At 33.2% G+C, this 16,614-nt stretch overlaps 2 protein-coding genes across 4 annotated transcripts; both read right to left on the bottom strand.

Annotated features, from left to right (window-relative positions):
• Positions 1-2,861: 2,861 nt before the first annotated feature.
• Positions 2,862-4,344, bottom strand: LOC116130936 (dormancy-associated protein homolog 4-like). Of its 2 annotated transcripts, none has more exons than XM_031416620.1 (3): positions 3,837-4,344; positions 3,475-3,561; positions 2,862-3,356 (listed from the first exon to the last, which is right to left on the bottom strand). In XM_031416620.1, the coding sequence occupies exons 1-3, from the start codon at positions 4,096-4,098 to the stop codon at positions 3,349-3,351; spliced, it is 357 nt and encodes a 118-aa protein (XP_031272480.1). In that variant the 5' UTR covers positions 4,099-4,344; the 3' UTR covers positions 2,862-3,348. The 2 variants fall into 2 exon arrangements, with proteins under 2 accessions (XP_031272480.1, XP_031272479.1); XM_031416619.1 differs by having other exon boundaries at positions 3,456-3,561; positions 3,837-4,343.
• Positions 4,345-12,067: 7,723 nt separating this feature from the next.
• LOC116130934 (dnaJ homolog subfamily B member 6) lies at positions 12,068-14,932 on the bottom strand. 2 transcript variants are annotated; one of them, XM_031416616.1, is made up of 6 exons: positions 14,523-14,932; positions 13,931-14,024; positions 13,713-13,789; positions 13,568-13,624; positions 12,858-13,103; positions 12,068-12,610 (listed from the first exon to the last, which is right to left on the bottom strand). In XM_031416616.1, the coding sequence occupies exons 1-6, from the start codon at positions 14,625-14,627 to the stop codon at positions 12,497-12,499; spliced, it is 693 nt and encodes a 230-aa protein (XP_031272476.1). In that variant the 5' UTR covers positions 14,628-14,932; the 3' UTR covers positions 12,068-12,496. The 2 variants fall into 2 exon arrangements, with proteins under 2 accessions (XP_031272476.1, XP_031272477.1); XM_031416617.1 differs by having other exon boundaries at positions 12,068-12,614.
• Positions 14,933-16,614: the final 1,682 nt, after the last annotated feature.

Genomic DNA, 16,614 nt, shown 5'->3' on the forward strand with positions numbered 1-16,614 from the left:
AATCCTTTGTAAAATGGATGAAAATGAAAAATAATTGATTTGATTTGATACGTTGTAAAGGATGATTTATTCAAGGTAACAATTAAATTGAAAACATAAAAAATTGAAAACAACAACTCTTCAACGGTTGGTCTTGGCAACACTCTCGATTTCATCATTCTTCTTGATGACTTAGCCGGAAATACAGGACATAAAATCGGTTTAATGCACCACAAAAGAGAAACATAATAACTCCATCAGATCGCTTAAGCGATCTATTAGTTAGATCTGCATATAAGAAAAGATTGCTTAAGCGACCTGACGTTGCTTAAGCGATTTGGTTCTCACCATATCTAATCTAAGTAGCAGATCGCTTAAGCGATCTGGTGTTCAAATCTGATCTAAGTAGCGGATCGGTTAAGCAATCTCAGGTTGCTTAAGTGATCCGATGTTCAGATCCACAGATAAGCGCAGATCGCTTAAGCAATTGATTGTTATCTGTAGATTTGAACAACCAATCGTCTAAGCGATCGGCTGTTATCTGCAGATCTGAACATCAGATCACTTCAACGACCTTAGATCGCTTAAACGATCTACTGTTCAAGACTGCAGATAATAGCCGATCGCTTAAGCAATCTTATGTCACTTAAGCGATCTGATCTTATCTGCAGATTGCTTGCTTTCTTGCTACTAATTAATTCGAACCTAATTTTCTAGATCTGCATGTGATCAATTCTGGCAACTGCTTCTCTTGTGGTCAGGTTGCTTGCAAATTGAGTACTTATTCATCATCCGAGGAACCTCACAAGTGCCTTACAAAATCTAAAGCTTCTATATCTTTTAACCATAGAAGACAATTTTTCAATCTTTTTACTTGATGGGTTTACCTTTATTCACTATTAAACCACATTTTTGGTGCCCAAATTTTTTAAATATTGATTTGCTCTTGAATAAGGTCAATCCATGGCCTTACTTTCTATGTGTTTTCAAAATCTATGTTAATTAATTAATTATTCCATTTTGTTTAATTTTTTTTTATATATGGTGCTTTGAAAATGTGTTTCATGTTATGATGGATCAAATATTGGTGATTGATCCTTTAGGTGGTATTAATTGGTTAAGAGATTATTTTTTAATACAGTAATACTATGTATATAAAGTTGGGATAGTAAATGATGTGACTGATGATATTTTAGTATCACATTAAATGTAGGATTTTGTGGTGTGATACTGTATATCTTACGATTAATATAGTGTTCACACATTGATAAACCACATCAGTCAGATCCTAACTTTGTATATTTAACATCACTCTTTAATATCACTAAAGAATTTATAAGGTCGATTCTCTTGAATTCTTCATGTCGGTACTCTTTTTTTAGTTCTTATTGATTGAAAATCTACAAAAGATACATCGACGAACTCCGACAGTCATTTGCCGTAATATATACATTTGAGGGCATTTTGATTTTTTTTAAGGATTTTAAACCCTAGAAAATATGGATTTTTGTTGTAATGCTAGTACAAAAATGTAATGGGAGTTAAGGAAGTAGTTGAATTGACAAGGGGGCCAATGCCAAAGGGCCTACTCCCAAAACTTGTGAATTCAATTGAAAACGTTGATCTCTTGGATTGGGCCATCTAGTGATAAGAGTCTTTTTTTATTTCTTTTTAGGTGGAATATAAATAGTATAGAATTGCTTGAATGTTGAGCTCATCTTTGAATTTGTTTATAGTGTACAGGACAGGAAGATAATTAACATGGTATAAATTTGGACTAGACTTGTAGCTAAGATCCATACCAGTAATTCATCTCACTCCCGAATCAAACTAGGCAGATTTAGTTTTATCAAAGTTTTTATTATGTTATTTATTAGTCCTCATAAGACTATTGATAGTGATGAGTGACAATATTTTGATTGATATTATGATTAATTATTAAGTTTAGTAAAATATATAATTAAATAAAAAATGAATTTGACAGTTTGGTTATTCATCCTTGTTCAACTAACTCAAGAGAGTAGGGAGTCTAACCACAACATTTTACTAAATCAGTAATGTGGGATAAATACAACTTTTAACAAGGTCAAATCAAATCCACACAAAAGAAATGGAAAATTCAAATGTTAATATGTTATCCGAATAGGAATTTTAACTCTAAATTATGTTGAATAATCATTTTATTCAAAAATCAGTTTAAGCTATCAAATAAAGTAAGTAACTAACCACTTAGGTGTGGCTGGATGACACAACTTTGGGTGACCCAGAGGTCTTGTGTTCGAGTCTCACAAAGTGGCACCTATCACATTTGTCATATACTTGACCCATTGAGATTGTAGGGTGTTCGATAGACTCCGAAGATTAGTTAATGTGTATGCAAGCTGGTCTGGATACCCCAATTACCAAAAAAAAAAATAGTAGGATTAGTTGAGGTAGACGTAAGCTGGCCAGGATATCCCCGTTATCAAAAAAGAAAGAAAGTAATGGTCTAGTAAGTAATCACGATGTTCAAAAACCAATTTAAGCTGATACCCTGATTATCAAAAGAGAAAAAAATAGGATTAATTGAGATAGATACAAGCTGACTCGGATACCCTAAGTACCAAAAAAGAAAAAAAGTAAGTAATGTTCTAATAAATAATCACGTCGTTCAAAAACATGTTTAAGCTAATAAACTGATTACCAAAAAAGAAAAGTAGGATTAATTGAGATGTACGATCAACCTGAGACTATACTTCCATTATCAAAAAGGAAAAAAGTAAGTAATCACTTCGTTCAAATACCAGTTTAAGCTAATAAGTGAGTACCATTTATTAGAAATATAATTTCAATCAATTCAATTCAATAATATTACAATAATAATCAAAGAACTGGAAAATTTCTTCAGATGCAAGAAGCTTCAGTCTAGTTTCATTGAAAGAAGTTTCAGGTACACAATCCATATGTACAAAAAAAAACCAGAACGACCAGACCCAACAACATTATATACAAAAGGGTGTTCATCTTCATCTTCATCATCATCATCAAAAGAAAAAAGAAAAAAAAGAAAAAGAAAAAGAAAAAGAAAGAAACTCTAAACTCTCAATTAAGAAGCAAAGTTATCTCTGAATTCCCTCTCTCTGAAACTCCAAGAAGCATCATTGATTGGTTCAGCTAGCTTGTTCTGCCATGGCTGATCCTCTCGCCCTGAACCATCTTATTCATGTAGTTGCTAACATATAGCTTAGGCTAAATATTTATATATAGATATAGATATATTAGATATAATTTCCACAAAGGTACGGTTCTCTATGTACAAAAGTGTGTTGCTGCCGATTCTTTCTTGCAAAATCGCCATTTTTAACTCTCCTCAACGATCCAAAGCACTTATCACGATCCTGTAACACACACATCGTACTCATTAGAACATGAAATATTGTAGTTTTTCATAGATCGAATTTGTTTTTCATTAATAGTAAACATAAACGAGAAGTAACCAATCGTAAACTGTCGGACTTCTAGGCTCATCAGCATCACGTTCTAATGCCACTGTTGATAGTTTTCTTCTCGTAAATTTCTTGAAATCCCCGCCTGGTGTTCCCGCTGCACGCATGCATAACAAATAACATTAATTTCATGGTTCAGATTAGAAGATTATCCTGTATTAATTTCCTTGCTTCACAAGCCTGAGGAAATAATGGACAAATACCCGTAAGGGGCTCTCAAATCCAGATCTTGTGGGAACAAATCACGTGAATTCAAATGAAAAAGAAAGAGAAAAAATTCAGAGATCTTTGGAGTTTCATTTTCCTTCACGTTTCTTGGCAAACAAACAAAAAATATTTACATGTTGATGGAGAAAGAAGAAATGAACTCACGTGTCTTGGGAGTTCTGGGGGTGTCAGGCCCAGCAGGAGACTCCGGAGCAGAACCAGGATCCAAGGATAAGCTTCTAAAATTAGAGTTACTTCTAAGAATCGTAATACTCCTAGTGACCACAACATCATCGGCTCCATTAACAGCCGGTGAATGTGGAGATCTTGTCCCGGAAAATGAATCGTACTTCCTTAGTTTGCCAAGCCCCGTTTCCGGAGCAGGCCCGGCAAGCGTTTCGTCCCAGAGCTTATGAAGAAACCCCATGATTTCAATATTTATGTATCAAAATTATTGTTCTTATTATTTAGCTTCTCTGTGTAACAACCGATGATGGGCAGGTTTTGGTTTTGTTTTTGTTTTTTTGTTTTTTTGTTTTTTTTTTGGGGTTGGTTGATGGACCCAAAACGACTGTTACTTAGAGAGAAGGGAGCGAAACGTAGATAGAAGATAGATATGTGGGGATGTGAAGAGAGAGCTCACTTTCTTATTATTTTTCTTAAGAAAACAATGGTGGTTTTAGGGATTTTATAGACGAGTTTCAGAGAGAGATGATGATGAAGAAGAGAGTTGAAAACCTGAAAATTAATGGCTAAAGTCATTGCAATGGCTCCGGCTAATATGGCTTCATTTTGAGCCATCAAAATAAATAAATTATATTTATATAATTGGTCAATTTTTTATGGATTTGATTTCAAATTCATCACTCTAATTATGACTTAAGAGAGCTTCGTCGGTTTATTTACTAACTATAATTAATTTGTAGATTAGGTTTTTTAGAACAACAAATTAGAAAAAAAAAAAATGTATGGATAAAATTTCATTCTAATTTTAGTAATTTGCTCTAACTATATATTTAGATGATATAAATTAAGATTATATTGGGTTGATCTTATTGCTTTTCTCCTTTAATCTTTAATGGGTATGATTTCATCGGAAGGATGTTGCATTGCTCCTTGTGCCGGATGACAAATCCTTTAGGTGTTACATCCAAAGGTCTCGTCTTTAAATTTAAAGACAATCTTGTCATCCAGCTACGAGGAAGCGGTTAGTTATTTATTTAAGGGAGAACGACATTTTCCCAACCCAAGGTTTGACAAAACGTTGTCCCACCCTTCAAGTTTCAAAACAACACTTTCCCACCCACCGTCAAGATCCATTAGTAGACTTTGTTAATTGACATGGTATAATCACAGTAAAGTCGAAAACACCCTTTATTATTTGAATCTAAATCCAAATCCATAATTTGGAAAAAAAAAAATTAAAAAACTAAACAAAAATGGTTGGTCGAAATCACACCTGTGCTGTGCTGTCGACTGCTACTACTGCAAATCGTCGGCGAGGCCACCAAATAACCCATGGATGCTCAACCCAAATCCATCACTAAGTAATACAAATCCGGCCAAAAATCCACCATCAAAAATCCGGAGTGGATAGCGGTGGACTGTGGAGAACGACGGTGGGGTATGAAGGGGTGGGGAAGAAAGGTAGGGTTTCTATGAGGTTATATATAGGGGGTGAAATGACTTCATTAACCTGTGACTGTTTTATAAATTTACAATTTTGTCCTTCTTCAGTTAAGGTTAATAGAAAGTGGGTGGGAAAGCTTCGTTTTGAAACTTGGCAGGTGGAAAAGTGTCGTTTCATGAAACCTTGGGTGGCAAAGTGTCGTTCTCCCTTTATTTAACTACTGGATTTGTGGCCAGATGGCAAGACCTTAGCTATCTGAGTGAGTTATCCAGAGGTCTTGTGTTCTAATCCCCATAATGGCTACTTACCACATTTGTGACTTACTTGATCTATTAGGTTATAGAGTGTTCAATGGGTCTCGAGGATTAAACCCTTGGTTATAAAAAAAAAAAAAAAAAAAAAATTAAGAATAATGAAATATCTTTTGATATGAGTGTTTTACTAAACTTTAATAAGATTAAGATTACATATATTGGATAATATGATAAATAATAAGGTAATTATAAATCTTCATCACTTTCTGATACATAAAACCCTTAAGCGGTATCATTTTTTTCATTTATTATATTTCTGATATGTATTGATTACCCTCGTATGAAACTTAACAAGATGAAAAGTTGAACAATAAATCTAATTTTAGATGACTCTAGTGGGCTCATCTCTATCTATTGATCACCATTAGTGCATAATTTTAGGTTTAGAAAATGCCCACTAGTAGAATTGCATAACAAGAAATGAACATGTACACTATCATAGAGCCAAGCCAAGTCGAGCAAAAGAAAAAAGCCACCAGCTATGGTTAAAGCGAAGGAAGCCCAAGATTATAGGATCAAAAAATAAGAATGACTTGGTCAAGTGGGCAGACAAGAAGGTCCCCATATCAATTTTGTCTAATTTTACACGTCAGGTAGATAAGATTGAGCATTGAAGTAATTCTAGATCTACCAACACTTTGACAATAATAATGTCGGAGTTGGACCCATCATGAATTGCATTGCAAGAAGATTTCATCAATTTAATTTCAAACCAATTACCAACCAGATTGTGTGTTTATTAGCTTATAATTGATTAAGAGTTTATGCAATTACTTCACCTATCAAAGTCCTCTCCACTTACTTAATTACAAACTAGGTATAAGATATTTATTTATATATCCTTTTATTTCACATGATTTGATTACCTTTGTGTCGATACTACATCGATTATAAAAAGGTAATATATTTATTTCATCGTCTTATAATTATTACTGTGTTGTTATATATACGGATTAGTTGAAATTCAAACATATCAGTTAAACTCTTTACTTTTTATATAGTGTACTACTAACTCTTCACTCTAAAACTTAATTTGAAACCTAAACCTAAACCTTAAACTTTATTTTGCATAAAAAAACTAAATTGTGTGTGCAGGCGTCACATCCATTATAAAAAAGTAACATACTTATCATGTTATTTCATATGATGTGGTTACTTTTGTGTCGATATTATATTGATTATAAAAAAGTAATATATTTATCTCGTCATCTTATAATTACCATTGTGTTGTTACATATACAATCAGATCAATTGAAATTCAGACACATCAGATAAACTCTTCACTTTGTATATAGTGCACTATTAACCCGTTACTCTTAAAACTTAATTTAATCTTAGTGACGACGCTTACATTGACCAATTATAAAGTGTTGTGTGTTACGGAATCATAAAAATGATTGCTTCATTTGTTTTGATGACAAGTTTTATTTGATTAATAGAATTTTATTGAAGTGTTTTGGAAGGAATCTTGATGGGGATGTATTTAGAAGAAGCACTTGGGTTTTTGTTATAAAAATTCTACTAAACAAACAAAATGCTTATTATAAAAACATATCCATACACATCATATGATATATGACAAATATTATTTGTTTATGTTGAGTTGAATATCTATATTGAAAGGTTGAATAATCTTCAACTAAAATAAGCTTCCTCTTTTAAAGATTTATCAATTATTGCTCCCTTAAACACTGATTTTGTGTTCATAGGGCAAGACTTTAGTCATCTGGATGGATTATCTAGAGGTTTTGTGTTCGAATTCCACAAAGTGACCACCTACCACATTTATGACTTACCTAATTTATTAAGCTTGTAGGGTATTCAATAAACCCTGATTTCCGTACCCTTGAAAGGATTTATCAATTATTGCTCCTGTTCCCTTATGCTAGAGCTAGACATTCACCAACTATGTTGAGTCACGGGAACCACACATATATATCTTGCCACAAGCTTGAAGGTCTTCATATATCCACAAATTTTGTAATAGTTTCCTTATCACAAGTTAATACAAATGGGACCCTAGAAGACCCCCTATTGGCTAACGGTATTTTTTGCTAATTGAGGCACTTCTAAATTTAATATCTACATGATGATACCTTCTTTGTAAAAGACTAAGATTTGTAGCTTCTATAAAAGACTACAGTAAAAAAGCCTCTCTATATGAATTGATAAAGACTTAGTATAAGATTTTGTGTAATATTTTATATACTAAGTAATCATTTCACAAGGTAGAATTCGCACTTATAACTGGTTTATAAGGGGAGGATACCTTGTCCATACGGATATAACTCGCTTTTAAAACTGGCTTATAAAGAGAGGGCGTTATGTCTATAAAGACGCCCTCGCTATGTGATGCCTACTTTAATACCAAATTTTTATGAACCCACATGATAGCTAAAAATCGACTTGTAAAAGGAAGATATTTAATGACTGCTAAACTACCAACTAATCTTATACTTAGTTGATGTATGATTCTAATTACATTGATTAGTTAGTATTCATAACAGAAATATCTACTTTGTAAATGTAATATTATTGAAATGTAAATATACAACATTAGATTACCTTAACCTCTCTCCTTGTGGTCGGATGACAAACTCTTTAATTATTGGAGCTAACTATTTTTTGTCTCTTGTGTTCGAGGCGTTGGAGAGATAATTACCGGGTTTACCAAAAAAAAAAAGTTAGATTACCTCTTAGAAATTGGAATGGGTTTTATATTAACACCACAAACCTAGTTTGATTCAATAAATGGTCCCATGAGAGACTTTCTTGCTGTTCTCCACATAGACTTGAAGCACTCATAAGCCAATAAGCCTTATATATTTTGCCTTTGCCCTTATATAATTGCTTCAAATAATTTAGTTTATTCGGTAAGCTATGATAGAGAAAGCAAACATTAATTGATTATTATTATTATGTAAATTAAATTTGTTCATATGTTACATCAAGTTGTTTCCCCACAATTTTCTTCCTTTAGTTTAATTTCTTGTTTACTTTGTGTCTCATTTCTTATTGAAAAAGTCATCATTGATATGGCCTTGATTTCATCAACATCCTTGTCTTCTTTTTTCTATTCTCCTTGAATTACTTGTACATTTTAGAGGTAGCTTGATTGGGAAATGGGAATTTAATGGCCATCTTTAAAGTTGAAATTGACATGTAATAATAATAATAATAATAATAATAATAATAATAATAATAATAATAATAATAATAATAATAGACCCATTTGAATATGTCAAATTGTATTAACATCAAGGCATAGTGAGAGAGTAATTGGGGTAGCTAAATTGAATCTTGGACTTTTCTTTAAAGTAGCAACTCAATCTTGCCACAAAGTTACTATAATATTGAAGTTATTGAGGTGTTTACACTGATGCTAGCTAAATTATTTATCTTATAAAGATTTGTCAATAGGGTTGTGCTTCTTTGAGGCAGCTAAAGCTCATTTCCGGCTCTAGGAAACTTGAAGGTTTTTGCTCCAAACTGTATGTTGATATCTTAATTCTCTATAATGTTTTATTTTCGTGTTTAAATACACTAGATCACTTAACCCAAAAAGCTTAAATTCTTCATTGTAAAATTCTAATTTTATTCAATTAAATAGACATTGTTCATTTTGGGTCTTTGAGTATGGTCAAATCAAGGAATCGTATAACAATCCAAGTCCAATCTTGGGTTTAGCGGCCTAAGTCTAATCTTGGGTTCGGTCCAATCAAGTAGATAATTATCCGTGCAAATCCAATCTTGTGTCTAGTCTAATCAAATAGATATTTATTTGCTTTGGGGTAGGATTGCCCAGATTTGCTTCTTTTGAGCTTCATGTGAACATCCCTAACCTCAAACCTGTCTACTTAGATATAGAAATCCAAGACTTATAAACTGATTTCAGGCCTTATTCATTAGTGATATGAGACAATAGACATAACAAAATCGAGTTCCTTTTTGCCTTACTCAAGGCCTAATATCCGTCGGGTCCGAAGAAACCTTTATATGCCTCTGTTATCTTTTGGGCTTTACATTCAATAGGTAGCATGGCCCAGAATAAGAAGTCCAAAGACTATCAATTGGTCCATAGTGGGTTCCATGGAAAGCCCAAATAATTATCTATTACTATTTGGCCTTTTTTAAAATGTTTCAAGCTTTAAATTAAGAAAAGATTAAAGATCTTCTATGATATAGACATCAAAATTGGACTTCACAACACTCAACCATCTCACTTTGGGAAACTAAATTAATTAATCTAGTTTTGATTATTAAAGAAATTGCAATCCCTTCCCAAGTGGGAGATCAAATCTAGGATGGAGATTTCCAAGAGTAAACAAATGATGAACCCTTTTGATGTTTAATTATTCTATTCTAAAATGGCAACTTGTTACTTTTATTAAACATGTTTAATGCTTAATTTTAATATCAACTTGCATCTTTCTTCAACTTTTTGCTTCAACTTGCCCACAACAATACAACATTATGAAGACTTAGGTCTAATAATTTAAAACCTAAATTCTATAAATCTCCATCGATTCTCATGGTTCAAGAATGGGGTTCCTATGCTTTTGTAGCAAGGTTGAAACTTTTGATAACAAGATTATTATTATTATTATTATTATTTTTGTCGTTTTAATAATCGAAAATGTTATAGTAGTTTAATACTTTAAAATCCATCTTCTGATAATTTATCCAGTACGAAATCCGTGTATCGAATGTATCATCATTCTGTTATTATACCGACATGTTGCAATGTTTTGTTATTCAATTTTTTTTTTTTTTAATAACTTGACAGATTTATAGTCCGTACATAACGTAACAAACTATTATTTTATAAAGACGATGCGCTACAGTAACTGAAAGATGAACAAAACGAAGATTGATATACCTGTTAGAAGTTGTATCTGTCTCACATCGCCAAGTTGGTGAGTTGTTATAATGTATATATGTGGTTGAACTCTCTTTTTCCTTAAGCTAACTTTTGAGGGTGGGTTCTACCCAAACCCAACATTATATTTTTAATGGAAAGAAAAATATAAAATAAAAATAAAAGTAAAAGTAAAATGATACAATTTGATCATACTTAAAGATTGAAAATCAATATAAAAAAAAATGTTCTTTAGACACTAGTATATGAAGATCTTTATGTTGATACCAGATATCTCACATATTCTTTATAAATTACCATAAGCTCAAAGGATAATATTGTATATTGCATAGTTTATTTTGGCAAACTTGAAACAAAGCTGGAACGCATGTACTACTAAATTGAAGTACATGAACTTTCTAGATTTGATCATTAAGCTTAAACCAAGTGGGTTATTATATAATTAATCCCTTAATCTTTTTTCTTCTTTTAATGAATTCTTTAATTCATTTGTTTATGTACGAAGACGTAATGTTTGAATGCTTAATGTTATAACTATAGATAGGGACGCGACTTTATTTTCTTAAATCATTCGTCTCATACCCAAAGTTTAAGGAATCGATTCGACCTTTTGAACTCTGGTTAGAATAACCCACCACTTTGAAACGAGAAGTTTTAGATATTTTAGATAAAGAAATAATCGTGAATATTGAACCGACCTGTCTTAACGAGACCCAGAATAGAAGCAATAAAACCAAAGAAGTTGTGTGCATGACCGTGTTCTTCTTCATACTCTTCTACTGCAGGAAGCAACACAAGTTGTCCAACTTGTGGGACATTTGATGAGTGATGGAGAGAAAATGTGGAAAAAAGGCCACCAAGAGACACATTTCTACACTCAAAAGTTTTGGCAACTTGCATTGCCAATGGGGATGGACCTACTTCTTTCACAAAACTAATTTTTTTTATTTTTTATTTTTAATTCTCTTCTCATTAAAACCAAAAAGTGATGATGGATTGGGGGTGCTTTAACTCTGTTGTTTACCTCTCACCATCAAGCCTAAAAGCAGACAATTGAGGCTTTTTGGTGAGTCCTGTGCCCAGATTTTTCAATGCGCCTGACCCCATTTGTGGGTCATTTGCCCACGTGGTGTAGAGCCCATTTGCTGCCCACCTAACCAATACAGCCACGGGTTCTGCAGCTTCTTCATATTTGACCTCTCTTAGAGCCAGTTTTGGTAATATTATCTCTAGCGCTGGTCCAATTTCACCTATGTGCTACACATTGGTCCCCAAAGTTGGTACCTATGGCTTATCGATGGAAAAATTTTGACCAGAAATTGAAGCCATAGCCAGATGCTGAATAGGGTCAATTGTTGATCTAAATATCAGGCAGATTGATAGCAGCTAACACCCTTTCTAGCCCTGTCCAATATAACCAAAGATTACTGGGAGTGAAAATTCACAATCAACTTTCATGGATATCCCTTTGGTTATCAGTAAGTACAAGAATGAATATGAAACGCCCTTTCTGGTGTGGTATCTCTCAAAACATATCCTCATTAGAACCACAAAAAGATTCAGAAGAAATGTATTGGGATCAAAAGGGACCATTTTGTATGCACATAAATATATAAAACTCACTGTATGATAAGTTTGGAAAGATTAAATGTAAAATGTAGCATCAGGGAAACTAGTTATTAAATGTTTAATAAGCTCTTACAATCATCTGTTTCCTATTTAACTAAACCCTCAAGCAAGAGAAGAAAGGTAAGCAACTTAAGTTGGTTATAGCTTTTGCTTCATTGCTGGTGGTGTTCAGCATCCTCCACGCCATGATTCAAGATTTCTCCAACTGTGATTCAGCATTGGTCATGAGGACTTCCAAGGCTTCGCCTCTCGCGGCGTTTAAGTTAATATGGTAAGTTTGGCCTAAATGCTGGGGTTGGATTAGCAATCATTGATGATATGTCAACTAGTGCATCATGAAGCAGAAATACTTGAATAATCATGGGAGGAGAGATTATAGCCAGATGAAAAATTTTTGTTTTTTGCTGTGTCTTTGGCTACCGCCCGCTCCTCCTGGAATTCCTCCTCTTACTCCCTTCCCCTTCATGAAATTTTGCTGGTGTTCCACCTGTCTTTGTAGCATTCAAAGATTGTATCAATAAAAAGACTACCGAGGAATGACAATCTACAACTGAATACAATTCGCGAAATCTTATAATCAGCATTTATTCCAGAAAGCCATTTTTTGTACCATGTGACTCAAAAATTTAAGCTCACAAGAATAGATCTGTCCAAGAACTAAACTAATCCAGAGTCATACGAAAGTTTAATCTGTTAAGAAATATGTCTCGACAACATCAATAGATGAAACATACCCCAAAACAGAAACTCTGAAAATGAGCATTGAAACTAGAGGAACCCTCAGCATTTGTCTTCCCAGAAGTCATTTCAGATGAATTGCGCTTGTTTGTACTCGAACCATCACTGTAAGACACATATGACGATGAAGAAGTAGAACATGAACTAGTATCCTGACAGCTAGAACCGAATGCCTCAACGTCCTCTTGAAACATCTCTTCAAACAACTCCTGCAATTCCTCAAAACTCTCCTTCCCATTTTCCTGCCAATTATACATTATATCAATCACCAAACAATTTTATTTTGATTCATAGATCAATTATTCAATGCTTCCAAAGAATAACTTTTTTCTGGGGGTCCACAAAGTCTTTGATACACTTGATATTCAGCAATTCTACAGTGTCCACGCAAAGACCTCACAAATGATTGGCCAAGACAAAAAAATGGTCCCATCAAAAACTGATTTTTGGAGATGTCCACACACAGAGTATCATGTCTCCATAAAGGCAAAAAGTCTGTCAGCCTACTAAAAAATTAGCCAATGTTGGACCCATTAGCAATCAAATTAGGAAGAAATCTTTATACCATGATTGTATAAACAACCAACTAAAGCAAAAAAAACCATGAATAAAGCTAGAAAGGAAAAAAAAAAAGCCATATCTACTTCCTAGGATTTTCCAATGCCAACCTGTAAATTTTATTCACAAGAAAGCATAAGAGACTTACACTAGTCTTTGTTTGGCTCATCATGCATGCCATTTCATTCAAGAAATCACCCATTCCCTGCATGCAAAATTCCCAATAAGTTCACTATACTTTTCATTTCTAACAAAAAGACCCCCAAGGCCTTATGGGTATGGATGTAACATACATTTTGATCATCATCATCATCATCACTGTCATAGACACCTACGTCGTACAGAAACCTCTTGTTGGCGTCAGACAGAACTGTACATAAAAACAGCATCTCGTGAATCTAATAATAATCCATTATTATAACATAAAGTTTTAAAAATAGTCCCTTTTTTTATAATGCAAATTGCACAAAATACTAAAACACTAATAGAAAATGGAATTGGGTAAAGTTACCAGAATAGGCTTGTTGAATGGCCTGAAATTTCTTCTTGGCTTCCTCAACAAACTTTGAATTTCCCGTTGCTGAACAACGATCTGGATGCCATCTCTATATTCCAAAAAAAAACAAAAACAAAAACAAATTTTCTTTCACTACAACTTCAAGACAACTTTCCCGGGAAAATTTTGATTTCCAGGGAAAAAGAAGTAACTTTCCAATTCAATTTTTGCCACTTTCACCAGGGTGGTGAAGAGAACCCAGAAACCATGGGACTTGTTCGAAGCAAAAGGACCCAATCAAATAATATGGAAAGGTCATGCACAAAGACCAAATCAAAAGGAGAATGAACAGAAGTGATTATAAGAAGGGCTTTTCCATATGATCAAACAGTATCAAAACAAAGCTTAGCATGCTGAATCATCACCAAATACATGGCAAAATTGGGCTTTGAAAGAGTTCATTACATTGTTTAAGGCCATGCAAAAACAAAGACCAGATCAAAAGAAGTGATCTTTAGAAATTGTTAGAATTTGAAGAACAACCCACTTGATTGAAAAGTGAAAAAAACCGAAACGAGACAGGCGAAGAAAAGATGTTAACTCTAACCAGTGCAAGTTTCTTATAGGCATTCCTCAGCTCTGTTGCTGTACATTCTTTATTCAATCCCAAAACTCCATACAAGTCATTGCTTTTCTCTTCTCCATTGGCCATTTTTCTTCAACACCAAACAAGACTCAAACTTTCTCCTTTTCAAGTCGACAAATTACAAAACCAAACACAACCCACAAAACAAAATCCAAAACCAAACCAAACCCACCTGTATCTTACAACAAAACGCCTTATAGACTTACAAAGATTACATCTTTATCAAACTCAACACCAAATGGTCAAGTTGTGTTGGAGAGAAAAGAGAGAAAAGAAATAATTTTTCTTTACTTCTTTCTCTCTGTTTCTCTCCCAAGTTAAAAAAGGTAAACCAAAGAAGTCTCCAGAAGATATAAAACTGGAGATTAAGTTACATACTTACATATAGGAGCCTGAGGTTGGTGTATTTTAATAGAGCAAGTAAAGTTAATTACCTAGAAAGAGTAACGAGTTAAATGTAGGATGATAAGGTTGGGAATGGACGGTGGAGATTCAATGTAAGTGGTAGATATTTTGTTAGATTGTGTGTCCAGAAGGTTCTGTACTGTCATCTGCTTGTTTAGAGTCAAGTCTTTATTGACAGCACTATTGTGTTTCGGATCCCTTTCATGGTCCTACTCTTTGTTTTAATTAACCATTAATGGTAGTTTATACCTTTTTCAAGTTTTCCATATTATACTATACATAATTTATTTGATTATGCTTCTCGCATCTACGCGAAGTCTATATAAATTCAGTGTATAAGGTTAGAATTTTCTTTTTCGATTTAATGAGCGTGTGCATTTTGGTTGGATAATATATAAAGCTGAAAAGCAAATAGGAGTGAAACTAGATCCAAATATATTTGATTAGTCCTAAAATATGACAATAAGTATAGAAGCTTTATTTGATAGGATTCGAGACGTGGGTATTAAGCTGCTTGGTTGGACCAGAATAGGACAATTTGTCAATGGATTTGGTTAAACCTATAATTCTAAATCTAATAATCGCTATTAAAGTGAACTCACCACAAGTCTTGTGTTTGATTCACCTAAATTATTAATATAGGTGATCATTGAGGAGATTTATCCGACTATCAACTTCAAGATCATAAAAGATTAGTTGAAGTGCATGCAAGCTGGTTCGGACACCACTAGTCACAAAAAAAAAAAAAAAANGACAGGGCAATTTGTCAATCGATTTGGTTAAACCCATAATTCTAAATCTAATAATCGGTATTAAAGTGAACTTACCATAAATCCTGAGTTTGATTCACCTGAATTATTAATAGGGATGGTTATTGAGAAGATTTACTTGACTGTCAATTTTAATGTCATAAAGAATTAATTGAGGTGCATGCAAACTGGTACGGACATCCCCGATCACAAAAAAAAAAATTATCACCCTTGGGTAGCTGAAGTGGTAAGATGAATATTGGGATATGGGGTTAAAATATACGGTTTCGAACTTAAATACTTCTAATTCTTAAGATTTAAGCGGGTAATTATGACAGTTTCATGTTTGAATCTCTATTTAAGTGAGTAATGATAACAGTAGAATGCTGTGCCCCAGACACCCTTTTTATACTAGAGATTGTGTGTTTGCATACTTTTTCAATCATACCAACCCAGTTCATATATTCAACCTACGATAAGTTCATTTATTAAACATTATCTTTATTTTAAGTTCTAGAAAGAATAAATATATTACCTAATTAATTAAATCTTTTACCTCTTTGGATCGAAAAAGCATTTCAATACAATTTTGTTTTTTTATGATCACAGAATTAAGAATATATAAACTTTGCACATGATAAGGTTTTTGGGTACAACTAATTGATCATATAAAAATGAATCTAATTGGGTTTTCAACACGTGCACAGCTACCCATAACTCAATTTACATCCACTATTTGCTTTACTATACCTACCATAAATTTTACGAACCAATTTCGATGATGTTTTATCTTCAATATTCTTATCTTAAATTATAAGTTTTAATTACTTGATATATTATTGGGTTTGATTTTTGTAGACATTAGAGCATTGAGAGGATCTTTTCTTAGTACAAGAATA

The sequence above is a fragment of the Pistacia vera genome, unplaced genomic scaffold (genome assembly GCF_008641045.1).
Source record: "Pistacia vera cultivar Batoury unplaced genomic scaffold, PisVer_v2 Contig227, whole genome shotgun sequence".
Classification (NCBI taxonomy): Eukaryota; Viridiplantae; Streptophyta; class Magnoliopsida; order Sapindales; family Anacardiaceae; genus Pistacia; species Pistacia vera.

Coding starts and splice junctions, on each gene's coding strand:
- LOC116130934 (XM_031416616.1), bottom strand. CDS start 14,627: ATGGCCAATGGAGAAGAGAAAAGCAATGACTTGTATGGAGTTTTGGGA. Junction 14,025..14,522: donor CCTATAAGAAACTTGCACTG/GTTAGAGTTAAC, acceptor TTTGGAATATAG/AGATGGCATCCAGATCGTTG. Junction 13,625..13,712: donor ATGATGATGATGATCAAAAT/GTATGTTACATC, acceptor TTTTGCATGCAG/GGAATGGGTGATTTCTTGAA.
- LOC116130936 (XM_031416619.1), bottom strand. CDS start 4,098: ATGGGGTTTCTTCATAAGCTCTGGGACGAAACGCTTGCCGGGCCTGCT. Junction 3,562..3,836: donor CCCCAGAACTCCCAAGACAC/GTGAGTTCATTT, acceptor GCATGCGTGCAG/CGGGAACACCAGGCGGGGAT. Junction 3,357..3,455: donor AGTCCGACAGTTTACGATTG/GTTACTTCTCGT, acceptor TGTGTGTTACAG/GATCGTGATAAGTGCTTTGG.